The 27,103-nt window shown below is 39.0% G+C and overlaps 1 protein-coding gene and 1 long non-coding RNA gene across 9 annotated transcripts in view; one reads left to right on the top strand and one right to left on the bottom strand.

Moving 5' to 3' along the window:
- LOC116231250 (N-heparan sulfate sulfotransferase 4) overlaps positions 1–27,103 on the bottom strand; it is a 158,138-nt gene that overhangs the window by 16,330 nt on the left and 114,705 nt on the right. For 4 of the 5 annotated variants that reach the window (XR_016466082.1, XR_016466083.1, XM_090139215.1 and 1 more), the window contains exons 8-9: positions 3,937–4,119; positions 1,544–1,667 (exon numbers count right to left, since the gene is read on the bottom strand). Coding sequence is in view for 2 of the 5 variants with exons in the window: in XM_090139215.1 (XP_089995341.1) it covers positions 1,544–1,667; positions 3,937–4,119 (307 nt within the window). In the remaining 3 variants the exon portion in view is untranslated. The remainder of the gene's footprint in view (positions 1–1,543; positions 1,668–3,936; positions 4,120–27,103) is intronic. The other variant, XR_016466084.1, reaches the window with a different exon arrangement.
- On the top strand, positions 5,258–22,499 carry LOC149918192 (uncharacterized). 4 transcript variants are annotated; one of them, XR_016466438.1, is made up of 4 exons: positions 5,258–6,236; positions 16,459–16,568; positions 21,826–21,933; positions 22,019–22,499. It is a non-coding gene; the product is annotated as an uncharacterized LOC149918192 (long non-coding RNA). The 4 variants fall into 4 exon arrangements; XR_016466436.1 differs by having other exon boundaries at positions 21,826–22,499; XR_016466437.1 differs by lacking the exons at positions 21,826–21,933; positions 22,019–22,499 and adding an exon at positions 16,701–18,375 and having other exon boundaries at positions 5,258–6,206.

The raw sequence follows: 27,103 nt of genomic DNA, 5'->3' as shown, positions 1-27,103 counted from the left end.
AAACCACCATTGACTTAATTGATATAAGAAAGTACTTCTGCCTCAGTTCACACTGCGATATACTGGAAAATTAGAAAGGTTTCCTTTGTCTATTTGTGAAAGGGGTATGTAGGAGCAAGCTACTGTCAGATAAAGTGGGGAATATGTGAAAATTTTTTCTGTGCTTCGTAAACTGTTCCCATTTCTGGATTCTGAATTCTGCTTTCTGAGGCAGTAATAATACTCTTGTTGGTGACATTACTTTCTTGACTTTGTTAATCCAGTGATAAAATTTGGCCTGAACATGTTTGTTTTTAAATTGTTTACATGCACAAAAGTTTTCCAAAGTATTAATTGTGTTATTATGCTTCTCTTGCTCCCAGAACAGCACTTTTTTCCTCTGTGCATTTCTCCTGGGGAGGTCTGCTATTGAGGAATAAAAAGTCTATCAAGGAGGCATGGTGTATTTTATCTGACTTGTCTACCTGCCAACAAACCTACATAGCTATGCAAGCTATCATTGGACTATGAATCAAGACCTTCTGTCTCTTTGTCACTGTCACAGTATCTCTATATAGTCTTGGATTATTCATTCATTTCCCTGCCTCAATATCCACTTTCTGTAGTATGTCAACAACAGTAACAGCTAGCTTGGGAGTGGGAATATGTGGCTCAATTTAAATAATGCTGAGACCCCCAGAGGAGGCCTGTAAAGAGGTAAATGGGTTTACTGGCAATTAGGGTCTCAAACAGTGAGGAAACAATTTGTCAAAGAACTTAATAACAAACTTAACTTACAGCACCCTGACAGCATATTTCCTTATGGTGAATGTTTACACTGCCTTCTCCTGCACTGTCTTATTACCAGTGGGTGGAAGTCAGCAGTGAAATTAGATGTGCACAGCCATCAAGTACCAGCTTTGAAAGTGCCACAACAGTCTACTTCAACATCAGTGCACAAGGCAGGTGCACACATAGCTGCTTGTGGCTCGGATGGCTGCCATCAGCAACTGCGTTTTCACGGGGATGCTGGGATTCTCACCCTTTGGCTGACAGCAAGAACCAGCTCTGGAGAGCATCTGAGCACTGAGCCAGTGCTGCCCAATCCCTCCTGCAAATGGGGATGAGCTCATGCTTCTTCCCAAAAGCAAATCAACTTGAAGTATTGCCAAAATAATCTATCTTCACATCTTACAGTGTCTTCAGTTTTTGGAAAGAAAACCATAATTGAAGGCAACAAGTAAATCGTAATCTGAGCCTTCCCTGTTCAAATAAATACAGCATTGGGAAAGATTATTAATACCCATTAGAATAGAAACTGATGGGAAATTTCAGTGCTACTCCCTTAGCAGACTTCTAGGACTTCTAGCAGTGGCTAGTAGTGGAAAGAGAATGCAATATTACCATTCATCCCGTTCTCTCTCTTTGTTAGTGATGGAGGAGTTACTATCTGAATCCTATATGGATGAGGAATGCATTTTCTACAGCAGGGAAATGGTCACAGTTTACACACATAGATACAAATCTGGGATTTGGTTTAGATTACAAATTTATTGTTTCTTACCTGTTTTCTGGGGTCCTATCACAAGAAATTTGGGTAGGTGGTCACAAGTTTTGTCTCTGGGCCAAATATCTCTGTGTCGTTTGTCATCACATGGATTCTGAAGAAGAATCATGCCAGAGGCATCCTAAACATTTTGCACGCATATGAGACTTTGCAGAATCTAAATCTTACATGCTAATACTATAGCCTTACACAAAATAGTAAAAAGCAAGGTATTGCACTTGGGTTGAAACAATCTCAGGTATGTGTAAAGACTGAAAGAAGAACTCATTGAGAGCAGCCCTGCTGAAAAGGACGTGAAAAGCATGAGAAGAACCAGCAATGCATGCTTGCAGCCCAGAAGGCAAACTGTATTCTGGGCTGCATCAACAGAGGGGCGGTCAGAAGGGAAAGGGAGGTAATTGTCCCCCTCTATTCTGCTCTTGTGAGGCCGCATCTGGAGTCTTATGTCCAGACATGTGGCTGCCAGTACAGAAAGGACATGGAGCTGTTGGAATGGGTGCAGAGGAGGGCCACAGAGGTGGTCAGTGAACTAGAGCACCTGTCCTATGAAAAAAGCTTGAGGGAACAAGGCTAGTTCAGTCCAGAGAAGAAAAGGCTCTGGGGAGACCTCATTGTGGCCTTCCAGTACTTAAAGGGAGCTTTCCAATACTAAAAGGGAAGATTTAGATTAGATGTTAGGAGGAAATTCTTTATGCAGAAGGTGGTCACAGGCTGCCCAGAGACGCTATGGAATGCCCCATCCCTGAAGGCGCTCAAGGCCAGGTTGTAATAGGGCCCCAGCCAGCCTGATCTAGTGGGTGGCAGCCCTGCCCATGGCAGAGGGAATTGGAACTAGATGGTCTCTGAGGTCCCTTCCAACGTGATTCATTCTATGATTCTGTGATATTTCCGCATAAGAGTTTATTCCTCACAGATATTGAGGTACCCCTGGAAATCTGTCCACTGTACTGGGCACCAGAGTTTCCAGGTATACAGAGACTAAGTTCCTTGATACCATTCAGGACTGGTCCTTACAGGGGCCCCAGTGAAATCAGGATAGCTGAACAGCTCTGTGAAACCTGGAAAGATTGGTTTCAAAATCCACACCTTGCAAGACTACTGTGTTTCCCTCTCTCCATCAGCCTAGTGCTTTTCATCAGCTCAGAGCCTATGGGCATTTAGGCAAGCATGTGTGTTGTCCCTTTGACAAAAATTAAATGTGTGTATAATGGCTTTACATGACTGAGGATTAAGTTCAGTCATTAGAGAAAAAAAAAAGAAAAAGAAAAAGAAAAGAAATATTAAACCATTGATTTAATCAAGTTTTCATTTGAAGTTAAAATGGAAACCTCTGTTTGAATAGCTTTGAGGCATTACTTTCAAAGGTGATGAAATGGTTTCAGATACATAGTACTCTTAGTACCAATTTTAAATTTACATAAGAACCCAAAAGGAAGGCAGAATAGAAATGTGGGATATTACTCATCTTCTTATCTTTTTACTGCCCATGAATGCAAAATAAAAATGTGTGACGAAAGACCCCAAGAGAAAGGTTAGGACTTATCATATGGATCCTGCTTTTGCATAGTATTGCCTGGTAATAGAAGATACAGTTTGCTAGTGAAAAAAGTTAGCAAAATTTAAAGGAGAAAATCATTAAATGTGAATCACTGCAGCTCCACTAAACTCAGTGGGAATATTGTTGATTTATACTTCTTTTGCATCTGGGCCAAAAATAATAGCAAGATTTTTTGCTCCTTTGTATGAGCATAAGCTTGATAAAACTGCTTGGATCTCAATGGTGTCACTCTGGATTTAAGCCTACATAGCTAAAAGTGCAGTGTAGCACATCGTATTCTGAATAAGAGAAGAGCCAGACATGTACAACAATGATTGGGAAGTTACAGCGTAGAGATTATAAGCAGCACTATTGTGCATTTGCAACAGAGATAGAAAACAGCCATTTGTGGACTGTGTGGAAACCCTTTTCCTTTCCTAAAACAGCAGCCCATTCTACAGCACTGACCCCTCTGTCCCTTCCTTCTTCTTGTTTCTTTGAACAAGTGAAGGAGGTTCAAGTGGCATGAAATCCGTGTAGCTGCTTCCATTGATTGGCACAATGGACATGTGCTGTTTGTCTTGGGGTAGCTCTTGCTATGGGCTGTCTGCACTCATCTTGCTGGTAGAGCCCTGTAACTAGTTAACACATTGTGATGCATCAGCAAACCTGCAGATAAACAAAGGAAGGAGCTTTTGCTCATGTAGTTGCTTTTAATATGCCTGATTTGAGGTGAGTTGAAAAATAACTTTTTAAATTGAAGCAGGCACTTTACTTTTTTATTATTATTATTATTTTTACAGGAACAGATTCAAGCAATGTAATTGGAGGCAGGGAAAGGTCAAGACATTACCTGCCAAAGGGGGTCTGTCTGCTCAGGAAAAAGCTCAAAGTATTTGTGTGCCAGCTGGATGGGTGGCAGTGTCTGCAGTTCCAGGTTGGTCGAGCTCTTCACAAAGTTGGCCAGGTTTGAGAAGGTGTACAGCCCCAGGCGGTCATTCCCATAATTAGACAAATGGGTCATGAAGATGCTGATCTGGGAGAGCAGAGAAAACTTTCAGTCAGAGCAAGGGCAGGTATAGGGCTTTGCAAAACTCTCTCGCAGCCACTCAAAAACAACCAAAGAGGAAAATGTTAAGTCAATCCTTCCCAACCTCTCCACCAGCTTCAATACAAGACACAGTTGCGTATGTTCCATGTCTTCAAAATCCCCCCTATCACCTCAAAGACTACCTGTCTCTGCTCAGGAGATGTGTTCAGGGATTCTTTATTCTTCCATTTTGATTTCTTTTGTCAAACTGCATCAAAGTTCTTTCTTGCACAACCCCTGCTTGCTTCCTCATCCCCACACCAGGGCCTATGAGTTCAAGTCATACACATGGCTGGGCCCACCACCAGCTTCCTGGAGCACCAGCTGTTGCTTTTGAGAAAAGCATTAATTTCAGAGCTGCCATTTGCAGGACTAACACTAAAATCTGACTAATTGTCTGCCTCATTCAAACTGAGTCTAACACTAACACTAAAATCTGACAAATAGACTGTCTCCTCCAACTGGATTGGCCAGTTTGTTTTAAATGGTGTGGCTGTAGAAAGATAAAAGAATTCTGAAATGTAAAACTTTCAAGCATTTATAGATTATAATATCTCAACTAAATATCAGTGCCATTGATTTCTTCTTAAAGGCAGTAAAACTTCTGTCTGTTTATCAGTGTTTTTATAGGTCTCCTTCACATGAAGACATTTTCTTTGTAGATCTCATCATTTATTTCCCAAGGATAAAGAGAAGACTTTGTAAGAATAATGTGCAGAATATATTTCCCAGTATTTTCTTTATATGAGGTGATTAAACTCAGTTTCAGTGTGAAGGCCCAGTTTATCTGTAGATTGTGATTATTTAGCTTTCTGAAGATGCTGTCAAACAGGGTATTGTTACTTAACTGTTTTGCTCGGTACATTGGCCTCAATACAGTGCACAGTGACAATAGAATTTAATTACACCGTCATGGAGAAAGAGCATCATATTGATAACTAGTGTATATGTGTGTGTATATATATATAAGCCTTCTATATATACATAACCACATCATACTTTAAGTAGGCCTTAATGTGAAGTAAAAGTTAGAATTATAATGACAGTTTACAGCAAGCCTCAAAATATATGGTGGTGGGGAAAAATGGCATTTTGCCATCCTAACTCAATGCAAGAATTTTGGGAAAGGTAAAATAGAGCATTGGCTTTGTGTACTCAGTGGTCAGCTGGTAATACATCCAGAGTCCATAAGAATTTCACTTTTCCTCAAGTCTTGTGTACCTATCACAACTGCAACAGATGAAGAATTCATTCAAGGGCAACGTTTCCTTACATATGAAGACCTTCTTTATGTGAAGCTTAGAATATCTCCATATGAGACGTATTTATGGATGACCTTTAATGGGAGCACTTCTTCACGCTACACTGAATTCCTGAAGCCCAAAAGCGAAACGTGGCTTGAGCCAGACCCTTAATGAAGAAAAAGAACAATGCTGAGCAGCAAACATTAGCTTGTGAAAGGATCAGGTTCCCACCACACTGACAATGTGTTCTGTTCTTGCTTTATACAGCCAGCTCACATGTGCTCTGCAGCTCACAAACCATTTGCTTTTAGGTTGATCTGGACTTAGGAGTATAGGCTCAGCACTCCATTTCCTAGCTTTTTTATGCCTCATTTGGGTTATGGAGCTGGGTTGTAAAGCCTTGGGAGTGTTTGGTTGAAGACTGATAGGAGAAATGACCAGCGTGCTAAACCTTTTAGGCTACCTGCGTTAGGCTAAAATGCAACTCTGTGTATGCATCTTGTGGGACCTTTTAGGTTCTGGAACACCTGAATTGGAAGAGATCAGTTACCAGCAGTAGGGACTCCTGGTTAACAAGCTGTTTGCTTTACTACTAGATACCTAAGGTCAGGTGAATCTCTTTTTGGATGATTAGGAAGGGGAACTGATAGCAAAGCTGAAGGCTCGTGGCATTGGGTGTGAGCTTACGAAGTCCCATGTGGGCTATAAGAAGGGAGAGAATAGGTATACTACAGCTCTTCTCAGAGCTACTACTTCTCAGAGCTGTAGTAGGAGAGCTGGGATGCTCAGGTCAGTGAGATTTCTGTCTCTGTCTTGAAGGTAGGAATTGTTTGTGTAATATTTTTATGACCTGGGCATGGAAGAGAAGGATTGGGCTGCTATTGTTTGAGGTCAGCTTGAGCTTTGGCTTCATAAGTTGTGGCCATAGTGCAGTGTGCTGTTCTGTCTTCCAAGATAACCACAGGACAACAAGCCACATACTTCTCACTTCTACCACTGTGCTCTGCTACCCTTGTGCTTTTTAAGTGGCAGACCACAATGTTTAAAACCTACCCATTAATGTGTTATATTATTTATGAGGATTTTAGTACTTCTCTAAGGTGAAGGTTAGTGGAACTTAAGAGAACCTCATGGCCTGTTTGCAGTGCGTTTGCACAGTGCTTGCTCTACTCCATGCAAAGAAACTTATCCTTTGCTTATATTCTGTTCCGAGCCATCTTTGAGAAAAAATTGGATTATTGGTTTTCCTTCCACCTGATTTGATGGAGTTCAATGCCTATGTATCATATGACTGAAAATATTTAATGAAGCCAAACAATAAAATTGCACCAGACTTCATGCTTTCCCTTATGCTGTACCCAGGAAACTTTTTAACAAGGTGCTGTATCTTTGCTTTTGAATTTCCAGTCTGCTGACTCTTTCCCCCCTGCTTCCCTATCCCTAGTGTAGACAAAAACAGCAACAAAACAACATACAAGTGTGTCCTTTCTGGTTTACACTTCTGTTTCTATAAATGTGGTAAGTGTTTCTACAAACTATTTAGAAGTGATGAAAAGGCAAACCCTGATAGGAAATCTTGATAGAGAAGATCATCTTGTCTCTAAGTGTTTTTTGGTTTTTTTTAAGTGTCAAAGTGTCTGTAAATGGCATTAAACATTATCGCAGCAATTTAATGTTATTGCAGCAAATAATGTAGGCACATAAATCTATAATTGCTATTTTGTCTATTTATACTTGAATTTGGACAAGATTTTTGTGTGTGTGTGTGTGTAATGGCATGCCTAGAAAATAGATTTCAGCTTATTTTAGTTATTTAGTTTCATTAGGCTTCTGTCTGGTCTAGAAGTTCCTGGTATCACTTTTTATGGTGGCAAGATACCTTAGATACCTCTTGATTTTTTTTTTGTTCCACTGATATTATTTGAAGTGAAGGATGTGAATGTGATGTATTGTGCACTGATGAAACCATATCTGATTCTTTGCTATCCGTTTCCAAATATTTTGAGAGAAATGTGGATGGTTATTAACTGTTCATATTTAGAGCGTGGATGGACACAAAGCTGTGTTTTCCTGCTGATGTGTCAACACAGAGAAATGTGCTGAGCAAGCACAGTGCTGCTGTATGCCTTGGGGCTGGTACTGTGCTGCACAACACAGTTGCACTGCTTTGCTGGCTTTGCTGTGCTGTTTTGATCGACACAGGAGGGATAAGGAATCAGCCTTGTGGGCAGGAGTGAGGAAACCAGTGAAAACTGCTTAATATCTCTTCTCATAGTGCTTAGCGCAAAACTGGGGAATAAAAGAGAAAAGACCATGTTTCTGCACTCTCCGTGACAAAAAGCAAGATACAACACAGGCTGACAACAACCAGCAGCCAGTACTTCATCATTATGGGGTAATGCTTTTCAGAGGGAGGTATGATACTGCTTGTGCAGCAGTGCAGTATAAAGGCAATAAACTACTTCAGATTCCTGGGGGCTTTGGGAAAGGACCTGGCTGCATGGCATTACTCTTAGAGTTAAACTAGCATAAGCAATGTGTATCAGACAAATGTACAGAGAAGAGTGAGTACAAGCCCTTGCTATTGACATACAGTCTATTGACACCAAGATATGTGAGACAGGATTGGTTGTGAATTTCTTTGTTGGTTGTTTTCCTCTGTGCTGTGCTAGAGCACAGACATAGGAGTGCAATGCTCAAATGGTTCTGTAGTTTGTACCGATGCAATATCTCTTTAGCTTTGGCAGTTCACCTCTCCCTTTGCTCCTGTAACTGGGATCACTAATAATTTGAGATCTGAAAGGGAGAGAATGCTGAAAGTTTAAATCAAAAAAGTTTTTTTTCCCTCTTTCTGCCATCCGCCCTCTGATTAGGTCTTGCTTGCTGCCTACCTCTCATGCTCCACAATACATCTTTCTCAAAATCACTTTCCCTCCTCTTTAGTCAGAGCCCTTCTTTTAATTGAAGCATCCCCTTTATTTTTTAATCTCTCATTTTATTGTATGCAGATAAGAAATTTCTACAGCTTTTTAGCTGAAAGCTATGGCTTTCAAAATCTTTCATAGGAAAAGGGTATGCTGAGATTTACATTTTGCTGGTGGAAAAAATTGAGACATGGAGGGGGCGGTATGATTTGCAAAGAATTAATTGGGAGGCTAATGAAAGATTTGGAATGGGAAACCAGATAACCTTTGATCCACCTCCATATCTGCTGAACAGAAAGATGGGCACTGTCTCTTTTGAAGAAGAGGACTGCTGTCAGGTTCATTTTGAGAGGCTGGATTTCTCTGTATATATCTGAGTAACAAATACCTGGGGTCAGCATTTCAAAGTCAATGAGATTGCTTTTAAACCTGTCCTCCATTTAGGGAGAAATGAGTTAATATGCAGTCCTCTTCCTCAGGAGCTACTTTAAGGGTGGTTCATGACAATAACTTTAGCTTCTATGCAGATATGTAAAAATATGCAATCTTTAGTCTGCTTTTTGTTGTTCAATACTGTAGCTGTTCAAATAGATGCAGGACCAGTTGGCTCCATCTGGGATGCTGGAGCTGCCACCCAATAGTGAGGCAAGAGCAGTTGCTGGGACTGCTACAACTGTGCTGATCCCTCTGTGTAAGGTGACCCACACATATCTTCCAGGAGCATCCCATTTATACCTGTATTAAATGGGAATGAAGGGAGATATGTAGGCTGCAGGCTGGATGGAAGTTATGATCTGGGATTGCTTCTGGAGAAGAGGATGCTCACTGGAGATCATATTGCTCTCTACATCTCCCTGTAAGGATCTCCTTGTAAGGAAGTTGTGGTGAGTTGGTTGTCAGCATCTTCTCCCAGGTAATACTGATAGAATGAGAGGGAACAGCATCAAGTTGTGCCAGGGGAGGTTCAGGTTGGATATTAGGAAAAAGCTTGCCTGAAAGAGTAGCTGGAAACTGGAATAGGCTGTCTATGGAGGTGGTGGAATCACTGTCCCTGGAAGTATTCAAGAACTGTATAGATGTAGCACTAGGGGACACGTGGTTTACTGAGCAGTATTGGTGGTAAGTGGGTGGTTGGATGAGATGATAGTCTTTTCCAACCTTGGTGATTCTATGATTCTATGTTACATTTGTTAGAATTTTTTTCTCTTATTTTCTGTCACCTACTCTGCTAACAATTCAAGTAGATTGTAACTTTTCTGTAAGAAAGATGTTTGAAGACAACAGTATCCTAATTTTTTCAGACTAACTGTGCAGTTAATGTGCAGTTCTAGTGGGTAAATCAGTTTTTATTCTGTTAGACTGGGAGGGGAGATCGAAGAAGAATGTTCATTAATGTTGGAAAGGCCAATAAGATCATCTAGTCCAACTGTCAACCCATGCCTGTGTCTGCTCTAGAGCATGTTGCTCAGTGCAACATGTATTTTCTTGAGCACCTCCAGCTATGGTGACTCCACCACCTTCTTGGGCAGTCTGTTCCAGTGCCTGACCACCCCTTCTCAGAAGAAATTCTTCCTAATATCCAACCTGAGCTTCCTCAGCACAACTTGTGCCTATTCCCTCCTGTCTTGTCACTGTTCACTGGGAGAAGAGACTCCTTTAAATTATTTGTTGAGGGCAATAAGGTCTCCCCTGAGTTCCTCTTCTCCAAACTAAACAATCCCAGTTAAGGATGCTAACAATAAATGAAGATTCTTTTGAGTACCTCTTTGAGGAGCAGATGGGGTTCAAGGGAAAGCAGAAGCAGAGTTGGTGGATCATTTTTCTGTGCCTTTGGTGGATTCTCTACTTCTGGTAGTGCTTTTAATTCAGTTGATGCAGGTTTTACTTCATCTGGTTCACTGAGGCATAGATGCTTTACTTTGTTCTCCTCTGTCGTTTGGGAGCAGTGGAATGGGTAATTTAAAATCAGTATCAACTTCAACTAAAATAGTTAATGGCAGAAAAATTACCACGCAGAACTGTTGAGAATGTTTTACATCGCCATCTGACATGATCCAACAGAATCTACATCTGGTTATTTACCAGCTTCTCTGCTTCTAAGTCATAATATTTGGGTAGTCTGTTATTAACAAACCTGAACTGTCGTGACCTGCGACAGCTGAGCATGCGAGCTTTTCCTCCAGAGCAAAGAAGCTGTCAGCAGCTCTCAAGCAGTTCCTGGCTGCTCCAGCAGGGAACAGGCGGCTCCTGCTGTATTTCCAAGCACAGTCAGGTGACAACACGTTTTTCTTCCCTTGGAGAGCTGGCCAGGCTAATTAAAAAGGCACCATCTCACAAGCAATGGGTAATCAGTGTGAGTGCAGACCTCTAGGGGAGCACTTTGGGAAAGGAGTGTAAAGTGATATCTGGATTAGCTAGTAGGGTGAGAAGCTCGTTTCAAAATTATTATATAGAAACTCGTGCTTTGAAGTGCACAGAAACTGCATTCTGTACTTCAAGTTAATGCCCTTAGTCCATAAGCACAGCCCATGTACCTATTTATGTATAACCTGGATGTTTATTACTTTTATAAGCACAAAACTTAGTGTAGTCTTAACAAAAAGCACTCACAGCTATGTTGCAATGTACCTGAGTAATACACATTAGTTGAATTTTTTTTTAATGTTAACAATTTCTTAGGTTAGTGACATGCAGAATGAGAGTGCGAATAGTTGTCACAGTGCCCAGGAGAAATATTTTGTAAAGCTAATGAATTATTAGCAATATGCAAACTCATGGTAATACCCAGCAATTCAAATACATAATATGGTAAATCTTCCAGTTTATACTGCAAGGGTATAAAGATGATTAGATTTAGAAGCTTTACCCTTTTAATTCAAAATCAACAAGAAGCTTATGCCAAGCACCACAATAAAGCATCACAGGAAAGTCTGTCCACGGTAGCATACCTGGATATGGGAATTGAGGTGTGTTTTTGGCTATAAACAGCATCAGGTATACTGAAAAAATACAGATGATCTCAGTCATGTCATCTGTGTTCAGGCTTGTCTCCAGGCTTTTGGTTGTGACTCTGTACTACTGCAATGCCAGAAAAATTGCAGTATCTTGCTAGGAAATGGTTGCAGCAGAGTTCATGCCTTTGGCCTGCTTTCCTGGCTGCAGGTTTTTAAGCAACAGCTGCTTACCTGTCTCTAGAGGGCACTAGGATGTTGGTCTGCTCTAAGCCAGCAAATTATATTTGCCTTTCTGGGAAGATCAACCAAGAGAACTGTGAACCACTGTAGATCCTGCAGTGTAGATGCAGCTTAAAGGAGAATTTTGCAAAAGATGCAGAACTCTACTGGGACTTTTTTTCCTGGCTGAGTGATCCACATCATGCTCATAACATCCAGGTAGCTATGAAAATCCCATTAGCTTCATTTTCAGGGACTTAAATTCCTCAGTATGTGAGACATCAGGAATGTGAATTTCCTGAATGTCAAAGAGTAAAGCAGCTTCCTAAAGCAGAGCCCAGTTGCTTTCTGAGTGCTGTCTGAAGCATGCATGCATTTGTTTACTACAGGATTTTGTTCACCCTAAACATGCAGCTTTGAGTGCAGGAATGTTTGATGTTTCACTTCAAATCTGCACCTTTAGGGGGTGAGGATGAGTCCTGCCCTCAGCTGGTTTAAATCCCTCACCCTGACTGAAGACTGCAGCTGTGCTGTTTGTACAGGAGCTGATATTAAACAAGGCTTCTTTCTGCGTGTTTCCCAGATGCCTTGTGTTCCACAGCCACTCAGGTCCTTGCTATCTTTATTTCATAGTAATATCATAAAGTTTGTTTTCTGCTTGAGAATAATTTGCCCACATCTAGAACAAATTCCTGGAAAATGGGCTGTTAGTGCTCCAGTGTCCAGCTAAAGTGTGCCCCAACCAAACTCCCTGATATTTCAGCACACTGGTAATTAAGTATCCATAGGATCATTAAGGTTGGAAAAGACCACAAAGAAAAGATCTAGTCCAAACAATCCGTTGCCACCATGACCAGTGAACTATGTCCCAAAGTGCCACACTGTCTCTTTATGCAAATACTTGAAACAGTGCCTATCCGTAAAGCCATGCTTCTTGTGATGAAAGTAATTTACAAAACTTCTATACAGATTATGTGCTCTGTCTCATCTTAACAGACAGTCAGTACTAAGTAGAAGCAATTTTTCCTCTTAGGTTCCTTCCTCCTGCTTTTGCTGATGTATTACCCCTTTGCTGGGAAGCCCGGGGGTCAAGATAGATCTTGCACAGATAACTTCCTCTAAGAAAAACTTGTTTTGCATGATCTTAAGCAGCTTTTCCTCTTGCTTACGTGCCTCTTAAATGAAATTTAGCAAGATGGAGTGAATTTGTGTAAAATAAACTAGGTTCAATGCTGTGCATATTGGGAAATGAGTGGTGCAAGCATTCTTTCTTGTAGAAAGTTGGTAATGTTTACTGCCCTTCTCTGTTCCTCTTGCATGAATGTTTCCCAGAAAAAATGAATTTTGCTCTTCTGTCTTTTTCTGTTGTGCTTGGAAAATGCTATGCAGTTGCTCCAAGAGCAAGCTCTCATAATTGGATCTAGATGGTAGCATGTTGTATTTCTGAATGTATAAATGGTATGTCATGGCTGAGAAATGCAAAACTGTCAAGTGTCCATTTACTAATACGAAGTAGCTCTATGCTAGGCTGACCACAGAAATACCTCTTTCAATTTCAAGTGTTCAATGCATTTCACATCCTGACAGCCTCCTGTTATGAATTGTAGACTTTTCTTGTACCTTATGAGCCAGAGCCCCATTCACTGATAATGAATCCCAGAATGCTGGGTCCTTAATGCAGCTGTTTGTGCAATAGCACAGAAAGGAAGCTGGAACTGAGACTTCTGTGTTGACAAAGCACTAATTTTAATAATGACAAATTGTTTCTCTAGAATTCAGCACTATTCATATTCATGGCCCTTCTGCTACTAAGCAAAGTCATCCACATGCTTGAAAATCACACTTAGAAGGTTTTTTTAAAAAAACCTTCTACTCTATTTCCCCTTTTCACATCTCTTTCTTTTAGCATTCTTCACAGGATAATCAAATATTTTCCGAATATGATATCTCTAAAGGAAGCAACAAAAGCAGTGTTTGGGAAGTAGCATTTTTCCCATTGAAGGGAAAAAAAAAATGTTGAATGGCACTTTATTTCCTACGCCCCTATTTATTAAGCTGGTTATACTCCACCCTACGTGTTTTCAGTGATAGGAAGGGAGGCTGTTGTTGTTCAGTGGTAGTACGTGGCTTTGGTAGAACTATACAAATGCTGTAGTGTTTCTATGTTGTTCTAAAATTCCCTACTCAAAAAGTAAAATTATTTTTTACCCAAGAAAGCTTTCTACTTTTCCATTATTTAGTTGAGATGGTTGCATAAATTATTAACAGAAAATTCATGTCCTTTCCTATTCTATTCCCTATGCAAGCAAAGTTGCTATGCTTGTTTCTTATTTTAATCTTCTAATATCTACTGAGTCTCATTTCTTACTTAAAGATTAATCATGATCATATTTCAATACAACAATCATCTCCTGTGTTATATATATATTTTGATACTCCCAATGCCTGTGGTCCTAGATGAAGGAATCTAGTTAGGTGGTCCCACTCCATTATTTTGTAACTCCTATCATTATTTTTTCACTACTTTTTCAGGCTCTGACAGTATGCCCTTTAAAAAAAAAAATAATTAAAAAAAAAAAAATAAAAGCCCCACCAAAAATGGAGGGAGGGAAATAGCCTTAATGCTTTTGACTTTATGCAATCAGTGCAGCTGTATTAGAGTGGAAAAAGTAAATGGATTTCTTTTTCTGTTCATTTGTCACACTTGTATAAGTGATCAGCAGTACATCTAATTGTGGCTGAAGTCCAATGAAATCTGTGCAAATGTGATCCTACAAGTTACATCTGTGGGCTCTGTGAAGCCTTGGCAAAAGTCTAGAGCAATAAATCCTTATGTTATAAGAAAATATTTACATTTTTAGGTGAACTTCATGATATGGGAGTTTTCTTTGTTGCCATCTGTTTTCTTATTGAAAATGTTTCCTTAAGCTATAAACTTCCTCTCTGAAAGAAAAATCTATTCAGTTTAGGCTCAAGAATAAACCCAACTTCAAATTTAAAAAATGAACCAGATGAAAAAGGATGTGGGCTATTGTCTCAAGTCAGATTTGTACACCAAGACTTTCTGAAGGAATAATGAAAGTGTCATTATAGAAACAGCTCCAAAGTCTCTGACAGTTTTAGTCTTCAGATTTCACAGATGATCAAAGAGTTTGTTTAAGGAGATAGATATCAATTTCTCATTTCCTTGCCTGTGTACTTTGTGTGTTCTTTAACTCCTATCAAGCAACAACATAATGCTAGTTGAGGCTGTCATCTCTTTTCTTTATAATCCTCTGCAGATGAAAATCAGTATAGCTTCAATTATTTTGTGCCAATTTATTTGAATATTCCCTGGCATCAAGGATGCCTAGCTACATCCTATGTTGACTGGCTTTATTTACAGCAAAATGTAAAGTTTTCCCTATTACTGCACTGATAGAAGGATAGCCCTTCCTTACTGTTACTAATGCTCCAGCTCTCTCCTGATGCATTGTCGTGGCAGAGGGGTTGATCTGAGCCAGCAGGTGAATGGCCATTCTGGGTCAGCATTAGCCCGAGTCCTTCCCAGTGCCTTGGAGTGGAGGGCTGAAAACTTTAATTGTAAATAATCCCCTTATTTTGTATTATAAAGGAAGAAGGGAAGGAGTATTGGGTCAGCCTTGTTCTTCATGAAGTGGAATGGGCTGAAAAGACTGCAGATAGAGGAAAGTCTTGTGTTAGCCAACTTGTTGGGCCTTGATTAGTCCTCTGTTTGGGCAGGTGGAGGGGGACTGCTCTGCCCAACTCTGTGGAGACAGTGAAGTGGGCCATCTAACCCTGGGCTGCTGTCTACTCCTTTGTCTGAAGTCTATGCTTTTATTTCTCAACTGGTGTTACCTGGTGAAAAGGACTGTGCACAGAGCCTTATGACCTGCATTCTGCTCTGCAATGTGGAGCAGGGCTGCAGAGGACAACACGTATCCAGGCAAGGGTTGTTGGTGGTGTTAAAGAGCCACTGGTTTAATTAATTGGTGGATTTGATATTAATGAATACATTTAGAGCAACTTTGCATGCCCATGTATGGGGAGATCATACATTCAGATGAACTTCAGTGCTTAATCTAGAGCTGTGAGTACTCCAGCCTGGGTGCCAGCCGTTAAGCTTTTTTACTTTACCCTTACTAAGTTTTCCCACTGCTTAGCCTTATTTCTACAAAGGGATCAGCTTTGCCTTTTGTTTGTGTATGGTTGGTCTTAAATGCCTGATAGCTAATTAAATAATGACATATTTTAGTAGCATGTAGATATTGCAGACAATCCAGGAGGGATCGCTTTTTAGTGTAGATTTAATATCTTTGCAATGAAACTAATTATTTCTGAAATTTGGAGAGTATCTTATGGGGCTTCTTAACTTGTGTGAGTGGAAAAGAGTCAGAACATTTATTCCTATTTGGCTTTTTATTTTAATGGAAATAAACTGCTCTTCCATTACCTTGAAGAAATTTAAATGCAATGCTTACATTTTAAGCAATGTAAAACCTCAGTTATGTAGACCCCAAAGGATATGATATATAATTAAGAGACTGTTTGCTCTACCCATGTAATACTTGCATGGTTATGATTCTTGGATAAGAAGAGCAGACTGCCACTCAGGAATCTGTGTAAATAACTGGATGGCATTCAATGAAAGGAGCCAGCAGTGGCCAGCCTGCCAAGTAACTAATAACAGAGGTAATAAATATTTATGAGCACTGTGTTTGAGCCTGGTGTTTTGCACAGGCCAATCTATGCGTTTGACTCTGATCTTTCCACTTATTCGCTCTATGTCATCTGGGGATGCTCCATCAAATATTCTCTGTGATGACCTGGGGTTAAATCTTGTCATCCTATGCCCCGGAGGTGTTCCCAAACTACTCAGTTTTTAGGGAAGAGTATTGCTAGGCAGAATGAAACTGTTACCTGAGTAACCGTGGATATTTTTAGGTTCACAGGCTGGCCTCCCTAAGAAGAGAAACACTCATATGAGCACTGAAAGTGCATTGTGTATAACCCATAAGTTCAGCATATGGTGTCTTTAATACCTGAGGAGAAAGGTCAGTATTCCCCAGATCACAAGTCAGTACAGTGGGCAAAGATGCGAACATCCCTATCAGCTATGGCTGGATTCAGTACTTTCAGAGCCTGACCTAGTAACAGAGCTTTTTTTTTTTTTATTGTATCTGCAGCCATCTTTCCCTGTTTATCTTTCTGATCAGTGCATTAAAACATAACCCTCTGAGACAGCTGAACTTCAGGAGGAATATGCTCATCTATCTGCTGATAGTAAATAATGGTCGCAGTGATCACTGGTTTGGATAAATGCCCATAAATAACTGTTTCTCTGAAATTTCTCTCTGTAGATGTTTAAATAGATATTTTCCTAATTGTATTTTGAATGATGGAATTAATCTGTAATCATTAATATGACACATCATACTCTCCAAGTAGAGGAAGGTAAAAATCTCTAAGCAAGAGTGAATTTCCCTATGAAAATGTCTGTCCAGGACCCTGTGTAGCACACAGTCATGGAACAACTGTAAATTATCCTGTTTAAACTGAGTCCTCTTATAAAAACTGAGTCAGTATTTTTACTGGAATATTTTCTTTCAAACTACAGAGGGATAAATGTCATGTCAGTTGATATAGATTGGAGATGCAAGAAATTTATCATTTGTTTTTATAACTGTTCTACTGTCATGTTGCTATTCTTGCAGTTTTATGAAGAGCTGACTGCTGCGTGTTATAGAGTATTCATAAATGATGATTAATTAATCTATTTTGGTGGCCTACTACAAGCAAACAAACCTCAGAGTTAATTTAATTCTCTACTCTTGGTTTCAGAGGGAAAAAAATACAACATTTTCAGTTCACTAGAGGATATAATATTCTCAAATCAGCCACTTTTCAATTAATTTTAAATGACGAAGAGAGCAAGGAAATTTTGTTCTTGTCCATTTACTTCTATTAAGGATTCATTTTCAATAATCAGAGAATTCTGAGTCAGCTCATTCTTACCTTAAAGGTTTGCTCCTGACACTAATAAATGATTGTATGGTGTGTGCTTGAAGGCAACAGATTCTTTTTCTTTTTTTTCCCAATAACCCTCTTGTTGACACACAGCCATTTATTACTATTTCTGCCATCACCTAGCTTGCTGAGAAGTAATTCTGATAAAGTACCCAAACGTATGGTGTGGAGTATCAACTGTCATAAAGAAGGAAAATGTCATAAAAGAAAAAGAGAAAGAAAGATCATGTGTTATCCTAGAAACATTTTCTTTATGCTCTCAATTTCAAGCTAATTAGTTTCTAAATATGCCGCTGAAGGCTTGAGTTTCCATAGGATAATATTTTCCTATACCAGCTCTTTCCAGCTGGTATGACAGTGTAGGATGAAGGAAGAATTATTTTTAAAGGAGAAAAAGGATTCAAAAGTCTGAGCAGGGTTGAAATGGATGTAATCATACACCTGAAGTTGAATGATAAAAGTGGTTTCAACTTTGATGTCTGTATTATAGTGTTTTTATCACATTATCAGTGCTTACAGGGCTTCTAGCTACTAGAGATGTCTGTTGGGGAAGGGGTGACTGTGGCAGGTAGAGGCGCTTTTGCAGCATGTTGTCCTTTAGTATTAATGCACGTTGGTTAAACTGAACCTCACTTTTGACTGTGGCAGGAGGAGGACAGAAGGTGTTTGCAGTTCTGAATGTGCATGTGATACTTTATTCACTTTAACTGAATAAAGAAGAGATACTGCTCACATCTTCAGGGAAATGCTACTGACTGCTTCACGCAGTGACACTGCCCATATAGGTGGCTTTGGCTTCCGTGCTACTGGGATGGAGTCTCGTGGTCCTCAGAATTGGGACAAGCATCTGGTCACTCCTGTGCTTCACTGCATGGTCCACTTACACACCTTAAAACTGGTCTTTACATTGTCCATGCAGGTCAGAGGGCTGCAGTACAAAGAATAAGAACTGACTAGATTTGTATATATTAACTTGATTTGATGTGTTTGTAACTATTAAAACAAATTCTGACATAGCTGGTTAATAATAAAGCTCCCTTTTATGTTGGTAGACAGAACATAATGTAATTAAAATAATAGGGACAGGCATGTCCCTCTCCCATATGCAGTAGGCTGCTAATGATGGCTCAACAAGTATTGACCTTTTTGTAGTGGGGAGGATTTTGTTTCTTCTGTTCCTGAAATATGCTGAGATTATCTATTCACATGGCCCTTATTAGAACAGTTATAAATTACTTATGGATCGCTCTGTATTTTCTATGAAGCCCAAGGTTATTTTTTATTCTTCCTGCAGCTATGCTCAGTGAAACAAAGCAAATAAAAATATTATTAATGCTCAAGATGTTCCATAATGATACTCCCAGATCTCTTGTGGAAGATAAGAATTAACCCCTCTTTGCATCTAGTTCTAATATTCTGAAGCAATAGTGTGATTCTCATCTATTTTTGTGAGGAGTTAATGCAGGAAACAAGAACAAAGCATTCTAAGTATAGCGCATGGGAAATGTAGAATCTAGATCTAATAAACTAGAAATGAGCAGTTCTAAACACTTCTAAACACTCACTGTAAATGCATTTAAGTGGCCATCAAAATTAAAAGCATCCCATGACACTTATGAAGAGTTTGCCTTTCTGTGGTGCAATCATGTTTCGTTTGCAGTTAGAATAATGTGCCTTATTTAGGGTCAGTCTGCAGCTTCTCCTGAGTTGAGTTCAAAGTTTCATTTCAATCACAGGTCTGATTTTTCTCTCAACAACCTACAAAAAAGCTAATTTTCCTGAATTCATACAATACTTTTCATCTTAGGTTAAAATTTCTTGGAGTTGTTTGATTGATAATTAGAGCTTAAAATAAATGTTCAATTTATTAGGTGTTTAACTTTCTCTTTTTCTTCTACTTTTCTCAACATTAAAAATTGGGTTGGTCTGTCAGTTGCCAGTGTTTTGTTTTAATTTTGAGCACAAAACATACTTTTGCAAAGTATGCTTGCGTCTCTGGGCACTTTGTGGTAATGCAGATATAAATCTATAATTATGTTTATAGTGGAACTGTGAAAAAGGAAGCATCAGAGGACTAAATTCCTTGCAATAATAAGAAAAAAGTTAGCTCAGTATACTTAATCTCCATGCCAGGGAGAAATATTGAGAAAGAATAGGAAGAGAGGAGCATCTTCTGAATTAAGACACCAGATACAAGAAATAATCTTCTCCTTGATACAGATGTTCAATTTAACGATCTCTCTAAGGGATATTCTAGTTTAGGCTGCATAAAATCTTCATTCATTGCAGTCAACGTTGACTGGACAAAGATGGGAAAGCTTTAAGATTGTAGGTTCCCATTTTGTTTCATTTTCTGAAATATTTTCTGCTTTTTGAACGTAGCCTTGTGTACATATCTTGTGCAAATCTTTCTTTGCATGCAGCAAGGTCTATAGCTATTTCTTCTGTTGAACTTAACTTGATGGTATCTCTAAGGTGGGGTTGGTGGCTTTGGATCTGAGGCAGGTTTATAAGTGAACAGAAATTAGGAAGGATGCTGCGGTAAAAGAGATGATGGTATTAAGGTTTATCCATCATCTTTTTAAGGTCAACAAATAATGAGAGCAATATGCACCAGACTGGCAAGTAAATCCAATTAACTGACTTTCTATTTGAGCTAGTTGGTCTTGCTGAGGCTTTTCAAAGCCCAGTATACTTATTCTTGCTTTAGTGTTGGACTGAGGTGCCTCTTGTGCCATTACTTGCTGACTTAATAAAAAGCTGTCTGTTTAAAGAGAATTTTTAGAAGAAATGACTCTCGTTCTTGTTTGTAATGGTGATAATATTTAGGGCTGTATTTATTAGCTTATCTTGGCTGTTAAACATTTATGACTGTACTTTATTGTCTGTGAAGCAAGGGAGTAAAGGAGATGAACTAGAAAAAAGATACTGAAGACCTTGCCGATACTGCCGATGTGATATACAGGTTGCTGTGGATGTGATATACAGAACAATTTGTAAGAGTGGGCTTTAAATATGCCTCAGCATTTCTCAGGAGACTGAAAAAGGGTAATGGTCAGAAAACATGGACTAAACTACTTAGTTCTGAGGCTGACATGCAGATCTGGAAAAACCTCCAGAAATTTAAATTCCAATGGAGTTCCTTAAGCTCTCTAGTGAGAAACCTGCTTTTCTGGTGCTGAAAGTATTTCAGTTTGGGAACAACATACTATGAAGATTATTTTTTTAATTATAAATCTTCATGGACTGCATTTTGAAGCAAAGTAGGTTTACTCTGTTCCTCCAGCTTTCTCACTGCATTCATTCTCTGTGCTTGTTCGTGTTAGCTTATGATAGAAGCAGCTGTGAGCTGTCTTAAAAATGTTACTCCAACTAGTGCATCACAGTAAAGCTCTTTGAGGAGGAACTACCTCAGTGCAGGATGAATTTAACACCAGTATACTTTGGACCAAGCACAGAAGTGCATGAATAGTTGGTAGACATCTGAAGGGAAGCAATTAAAAAAAAAAAAAAAAAAAAAAAAAAGGCAGCAGAACTGGTGACAAACAACGATGGAGAGGGATTTAAAAAGGTATCCTGGAAAAAAAAAGTTTCCTAAGGAGAAATTAAACTGGATAACTAATGATAATATATGATAATATATATGATAATATATGTATGTTACTCTAATTCTCATTAGTTATCCAGTTTAATATATATATATTAAAAAATATGTCTGAAAATGACTGGAATGTTGAACTCTTTGAAATAAAATCTCCCTTGCATTTCTTATAATTTCAGGAAACAATAAAGTCAACATTGAGAAAACAGTGCTTTGAAAGAACTGCAAAATATTTCTAAGGAATTCGCAAGGGTTAGGAAAGGAGAAAAAGAAATTTGTGTTTGCTTAAGAAAGGAAAAACACAAAAAATAATCCTAACAATGACAAATTAAAAAAAAAAAAAAAAGTTACGCACCATGCAATCAAAACTTTAAGCTGACTTTGTTTTCCTATTGAAGCTGTGGAATGCTCTATACCTGTACAAATGTCGTCTTTTTTTTTTTTTTTTTTGTAAAGGACCAGGTTTCTACAAGGTTGAGACCAGAAAATTTTCTATCATGCTACGTACATGGGTAGTGTTAGATTCAGATGTTAAGGCTGTGGTATTTCTCTTGTCTAATGCTCTAGAGAAAAATCAGAACAAGTAGGCTGAAACAAGCATTTCCTAATGGTTCTGGTGCTCTTTGACTTGGGATGCTGTGTTTGCATGTTGCTGGCTAATGCTGGCTGTGTGTTCTCTGTAGGATGCACACCCTCCAAAGGACTTCGGTGTTCTCATGTGGAAAGTTTGCATGAGATCAGAAATGACCAGAAATAAGCTTTCATTGCTGGGAAGGAAGCTGCCAGGCAATGTAGGAATGCACTCTGGTGGGTAATTCTTTAGTCACTGACTTGAAAGTGTCTTGAGTAGCAGTGTATGTCTGTTTTGTGTTCTAGGTGCAACTAATACAGGCATGTGTGCTATCACAGTGCAGAGATGAGAACTGTAATTCCTAGGAGGAAAGTTTTAATTTTGCTATCAAGATACAATTAGGTACAAAAGAAGTTTTTACAAAACATTTTTGTATTTTTGACCAAATGATGTTTGTTTTTTTTTCTTCCCTTGCTTATTTCTATTTGATTATGGTGGTTTTGCTGTTTTCTGAGTGCTGGCATGAAAATGCTGACACTGCCTGTGTCCTAATTAGAATTTTGTGGTTAACTGATTTTTGATGTCACTGTCAAATCACAGTTGCATTGTCAAACAAACAGCATTAATGATAATAACATAGCACTGATTGAACTGCAAGCTTTAGTCCAGAAAAGAGAGAAAGTATCCTATTCGAATTTTTCATTGCTTTTTTTTTTGTATGAAACAGTAAAAGAAAACTCTTAATAGCCACAGTAAAATCCCATTTTCAATCCCAAATTGTATGCGTGTTTCTAATTTTTAAATACATCTGAAGCTTCTTGTTATTGTTTTAAGTCTTCAAATGAATGAAACTGTTCAGAGGGGGAGCTAGATGGAAACCTTTTGAAAGAGTTGCCCTATGTAGATTTATTTCAAACCCAGTCTGTTCACTGAGACTTTTCCTGCTACCTTTAATGAGCTTTGCTTTGAAGTGTTTATGCAAAGAATAAGTACCCCAAACTCTAGATTCAAGCAGCCTTCTGCATTAGCTGGGTCCTGGAAAGGTCTGACTGGTATTCTTATAGCCCTCATTAAAACTCAAAGGAAAGTTGGTTTGATTTCTGTCTGTTGGTGGAATTTATCCCTCCTCTGCATACCACTAAATCATCTCTGCCAGACGTGACTCATCCCTAGGATTCATAAATTAGAGAGTGAAAATATATATCTGAGCCACAGAGTATTCAGTAGAAACCATTTAAAAAAATCCATCAGAAAATCCTGTTGACAGTTTCTCAAGAAACTACCCTAATGCAATGTCACTTGGGCATTTTCTAATTTAACTACTTTTTGAGGCATTTCTTTACAAAAGTGCAAACATTTTTGGTATATGAGCTTAATATATATTTGTTATACATTTGCTGAAATTGCTTCATTTTGGGTAATGATCAGGGCTTCTGTATTCCCCCATGCTTCTCAAGATTCAGGAGAGAAAAATAGAGAATTTTCCAGTAGCCTTTATTGGAGGTGCTTAAATATCAGGAAAGGATGGCAGATACTCAGTTCCTTCCCTTTACAAAATGTAAACATATTTTCTTTACCTCAAACAAGAACTTAATTATCTTCCACCCTCTCCCTTCTATAAAACTTTCCTATCTGTTACATTATTCCTATTTTGTAAATTTGCTACCTCACATTTAATTAAATTTGAAATGTGCTTCAGTAATCAAACTAATTGAAAAAGTGTTTAATCAGAACTTGATTATTTAAGTAGTGTTTGCACTTGCACTTGTTTGGGGTGGGAGGGGGGGAAATGAGGTGGAAACCTGCTTCCTTAGCTAATAGTGGATGTTATGATGGCCATATGGGTATCAGTGCAGAGGGGATGTATAGACTGTGATTCGGGGTTTGAACTGGACGCTCCTGTTGGAAGCCAGCGCTCATTGGTTCCAGTGAGCCTGGGCTGCTATTCATGCTAAACGTCCCTCGTTCCTTCATCATGCATGTGTCTGCTCAGAATGGCTTATGCCACCACTTGTTCAAACATGTTCAGGTTTGTTTCTTTCCCCTTGACTTGGTAAGCTTGGAAGCTGGGAGAACAGAAATATCTGGCTTCTAGTTTGATTTTTAGACAAAGAAATAGCTGTATTCCACAGCAAAAGTTGGTGATATGCTGATTTTAATCAAGGGATTGCAGTTATACCCGAAATTCAGAACAGACTGAAAAAGCCAGTCTTAAGTTGTGTGAAGCAAACCTGTAATATTTCTGTTTACTGGAGTATAAAGTATGGATTTTCACTTCTGGAAGCTTTGTCTCAGGGTAACAGTGGACATGAAGTGATTTCAGCTGTACGTTTGCCCTCTCCATCAGGTGAATAAATGTGGTACTGCTTGGTGCCAAGGGGCAACTTGAGTTAGTGGGGTGATGAATTAATGTTGTGAAGGGAAAGGGGCTGTGCTGCACAGCGCCTTTTTGCTTGTTTTGCTGGTGCTATTAGTCTATTTCTAAGCAACAATTTCACCTATAGCCCTTTCCAACAAGGCAAACAAAAAGAGGTTTCACATCAACAGAGTCCCAGCAGCCCTGGTTGCTTCCAGGCCCCATCAGAAGCTGGCGCCAGCAGTGCTGTGTATAGGTGTGGGTATGAAATGGGGAGAGTGCTGCTATTCTGTGCCCACTTGAGGGGGAAGTTCATGCCTGCATACTCCTGCCAGATTACACTTCTGCACATGTGGCTCAAATGCAATAGTTGCTTGCGTGTCTGCTTTTTTAACCTCAGGGTACCTGAAGGAGTGACTTAAAGCTTGGATGGGGCCCTGGGCAGTCTGGTCTAGCATTAGGTGGAATGGTGGTGGCCCTGCATGTGGCAGGGGGGTTGGAGATTCATGATCCTTGAGGTCCCTTCCAACCCTGGCAATTCTGTGATTCTGTGATTCTGTATCTTTGCTTTAGGGCCCTGGTTTTACAGATAGGTAACAAGTTGCATATTCACGGACATAAAGACATGACGAAGATGTGAGAATTCAAAGCTTGCCGAGGGTGGTGTTGGAGGTCTGCAAGAGCGAAAACACTCTTATCCAGATTGATTTCCAGGGACAGTCCTGGGACAAACCATGCTCCAAACCGGACCTGATTTGTTTTGGAAGAAACTGCGTAATTCTCTCCGATAGTGAAGCCAGGAGCAAATAGGCACTTACGTACCTTGTGGGATACCAGACACCAGGACCCAAACGTGAAATTGGAAACTGTGCTAGACAAAACTGATGCAATTATTAGTTTCTGTATATGTAAATTTTCTCCTTACCAATAAAAGTCTGAGCTGTTGCTTTTAGATTAAAAGAAAAATGAAAGCAATGTCAACAGTTCAAAAATAAACAATGGTACAGGCAGTTACTTTTGCTACAAAACTTAGTGGGGTAACTATAGCGATAGGTAAAGCAGCTTACATGGCAGGGATACTGTGTTATGGTTAGGATTTTATTTTATGGAAATTATTTCTATCCATGAACTACATTAGGCATTTTGTTAAATAAGATGGAAGAAAATATGATTTTTTTAAAGAGTCTTTGCATTCCAGAGAGTTGTTCATTTCCATAATCCATTCAGACAGCACACACTGGTTTATCCCATACTGCTCTTGGTAAAGCCCCCATATGCATAGGTTAATATCCAAATGTTTTAAAAAAGCATACTTGTTAATGAACATAGGTATGTGAAAGCCTTCTAGGCTATATGCTGGGAAATCTCTCATTGCTATTCTTATGGAAGTTTGGAGAATAAATCACATTTGCAGCATACTTTTTTTTCAGTGGAGTTTGGAATAGACATTCTTTTGATCCTTTTCAGAAGATACCATAGATTTTAGGATACTAATCTCTATTGTGTTTCTAATTAACCACAAAAACTCTACACCTTTTCTTACTTGGAATAAAGTCAGACTTCCCCATTTGTTTATTTGTGCACTGTCCAAATTTGGTATTTAAAAAAAATAGATGCATAGCTGTTGCTGATTTCATTTTATTCTTTCTTCCTACTCACATCAGTAGCCTTCTGAGATAAGGCTGGATTTTTTTTTTATTCTCATCAGCACATATTTCATAGGGTAGTGTACCAACCTGACTTGAATGATGGTGGAGTTTTGTGGTATATCTTCAGCTCACACATGATTAAATTATATTTCTTCCTGTCTGAATAAGCACTATATTGGAGTAGATTCATACTTAACTCAGAGTTAGGGAAGTGCATGTCAGTATTTCACTTGTGTGGCTCAACGCAATAAAATATCGGTTTTGATGAGGTAGAGATAGAAAATCATAAAAGTAGAGGGGGGAAAAATCAAACATTAACAGTATAGATATAAAGCTGTTCTTTTGAAATGCCACCCAATAATATATATTGCGATCTCAAGTTATTGGAACATAGCTTGGTCAAAACAAGCTCAAGTACTGAGGAAAAAAAAAAATCAAATAATACCTTATTCCTCCCCCTTTTTATTTCTTATTTTTTGGAAGAAGTCTGTTTAACTCTGTTGTGAACATCACTGTTGCACAGTTAAATCTGGAATGCTTCACATGCCATTACATACCACCTCCCTAGGAAAAGTCTTATCTTTGCTGCTGCATCACCTCTGAAACCGCATACCATTAATAAGCAAAGGGTAGAACTGTTTTCTTGAGTTTTCCGTTATGTGCAGTGTAACAAGTGGGACATTTAGTGTGCCTCTTTGGCTGTGAACCCCTTTAGGGAGAGATTTGGTTGTTCCTGGGTGAAGACAGTTTGGGGAAGCCTCCTGCCAGAAGGAAGGAGATGTTCTAGCACCTGTGAGGTTGGTCCTGCTCAGAAGCAGCTCAGAGATTCCAGAAGAACACACTGAGGAGACTATCGTAAGTGTTGGAATAAGCCTATCTGGTTTCATCCTTTTCAGTAATACTTCATGAATATATAGGAAAATTGGAGGGTGCAAAAAGTATTTTGTAATTTAAGGAAAAGATGAAAATGTTGAAGAAATCAAGGTGGCTCGAGCATACTCAAAGACTTGGGTGTGGAATAGGCAATTGATGGAAGAAATGAGGATGTTCTGAGCATCCCTCTTCTTGGAAAGAGGGCATACACTGCTGCTGCTCACCTGTTTAAATCTGGGGAAAACTTCAGTTAAGTCAAAGATAGCACAGTATCCAAGTATGTGAAAACTCACAATAAATTTCAGCAGCATCCCAAGCCAGGTTAAACTAAATAAACTATGGGGAGAAAAGCATGTCAGAGAGGTAAACAGAGGATAAAAAACAGCCTTTTTATTTTCAAACAAATATTCTAAAGTAGCTGTCACTTATGATATAGAAATCTTCCTAATAGACATATTCCTTTTCTTTATGATCACTGAATTGCTTTGTCTCAGGCACCAACTTAGCTCCCC

This window comes from Phasianus colchicus, chromosome 4, assembly GCF_987193195.1.
Source record: "Phasianus colchicus chromosome 4, bPhaCol1.hap1.1, whole genome shotgun sequence".
NCBI lineage: Eukaryota > Metazoa > Chordata > Aves > Galliformes > Phasianidae > Phasianus > Phasianus colchicus.
This window is presented reverse-complemented; position numbering and strand designations above follow the sequence as displayed.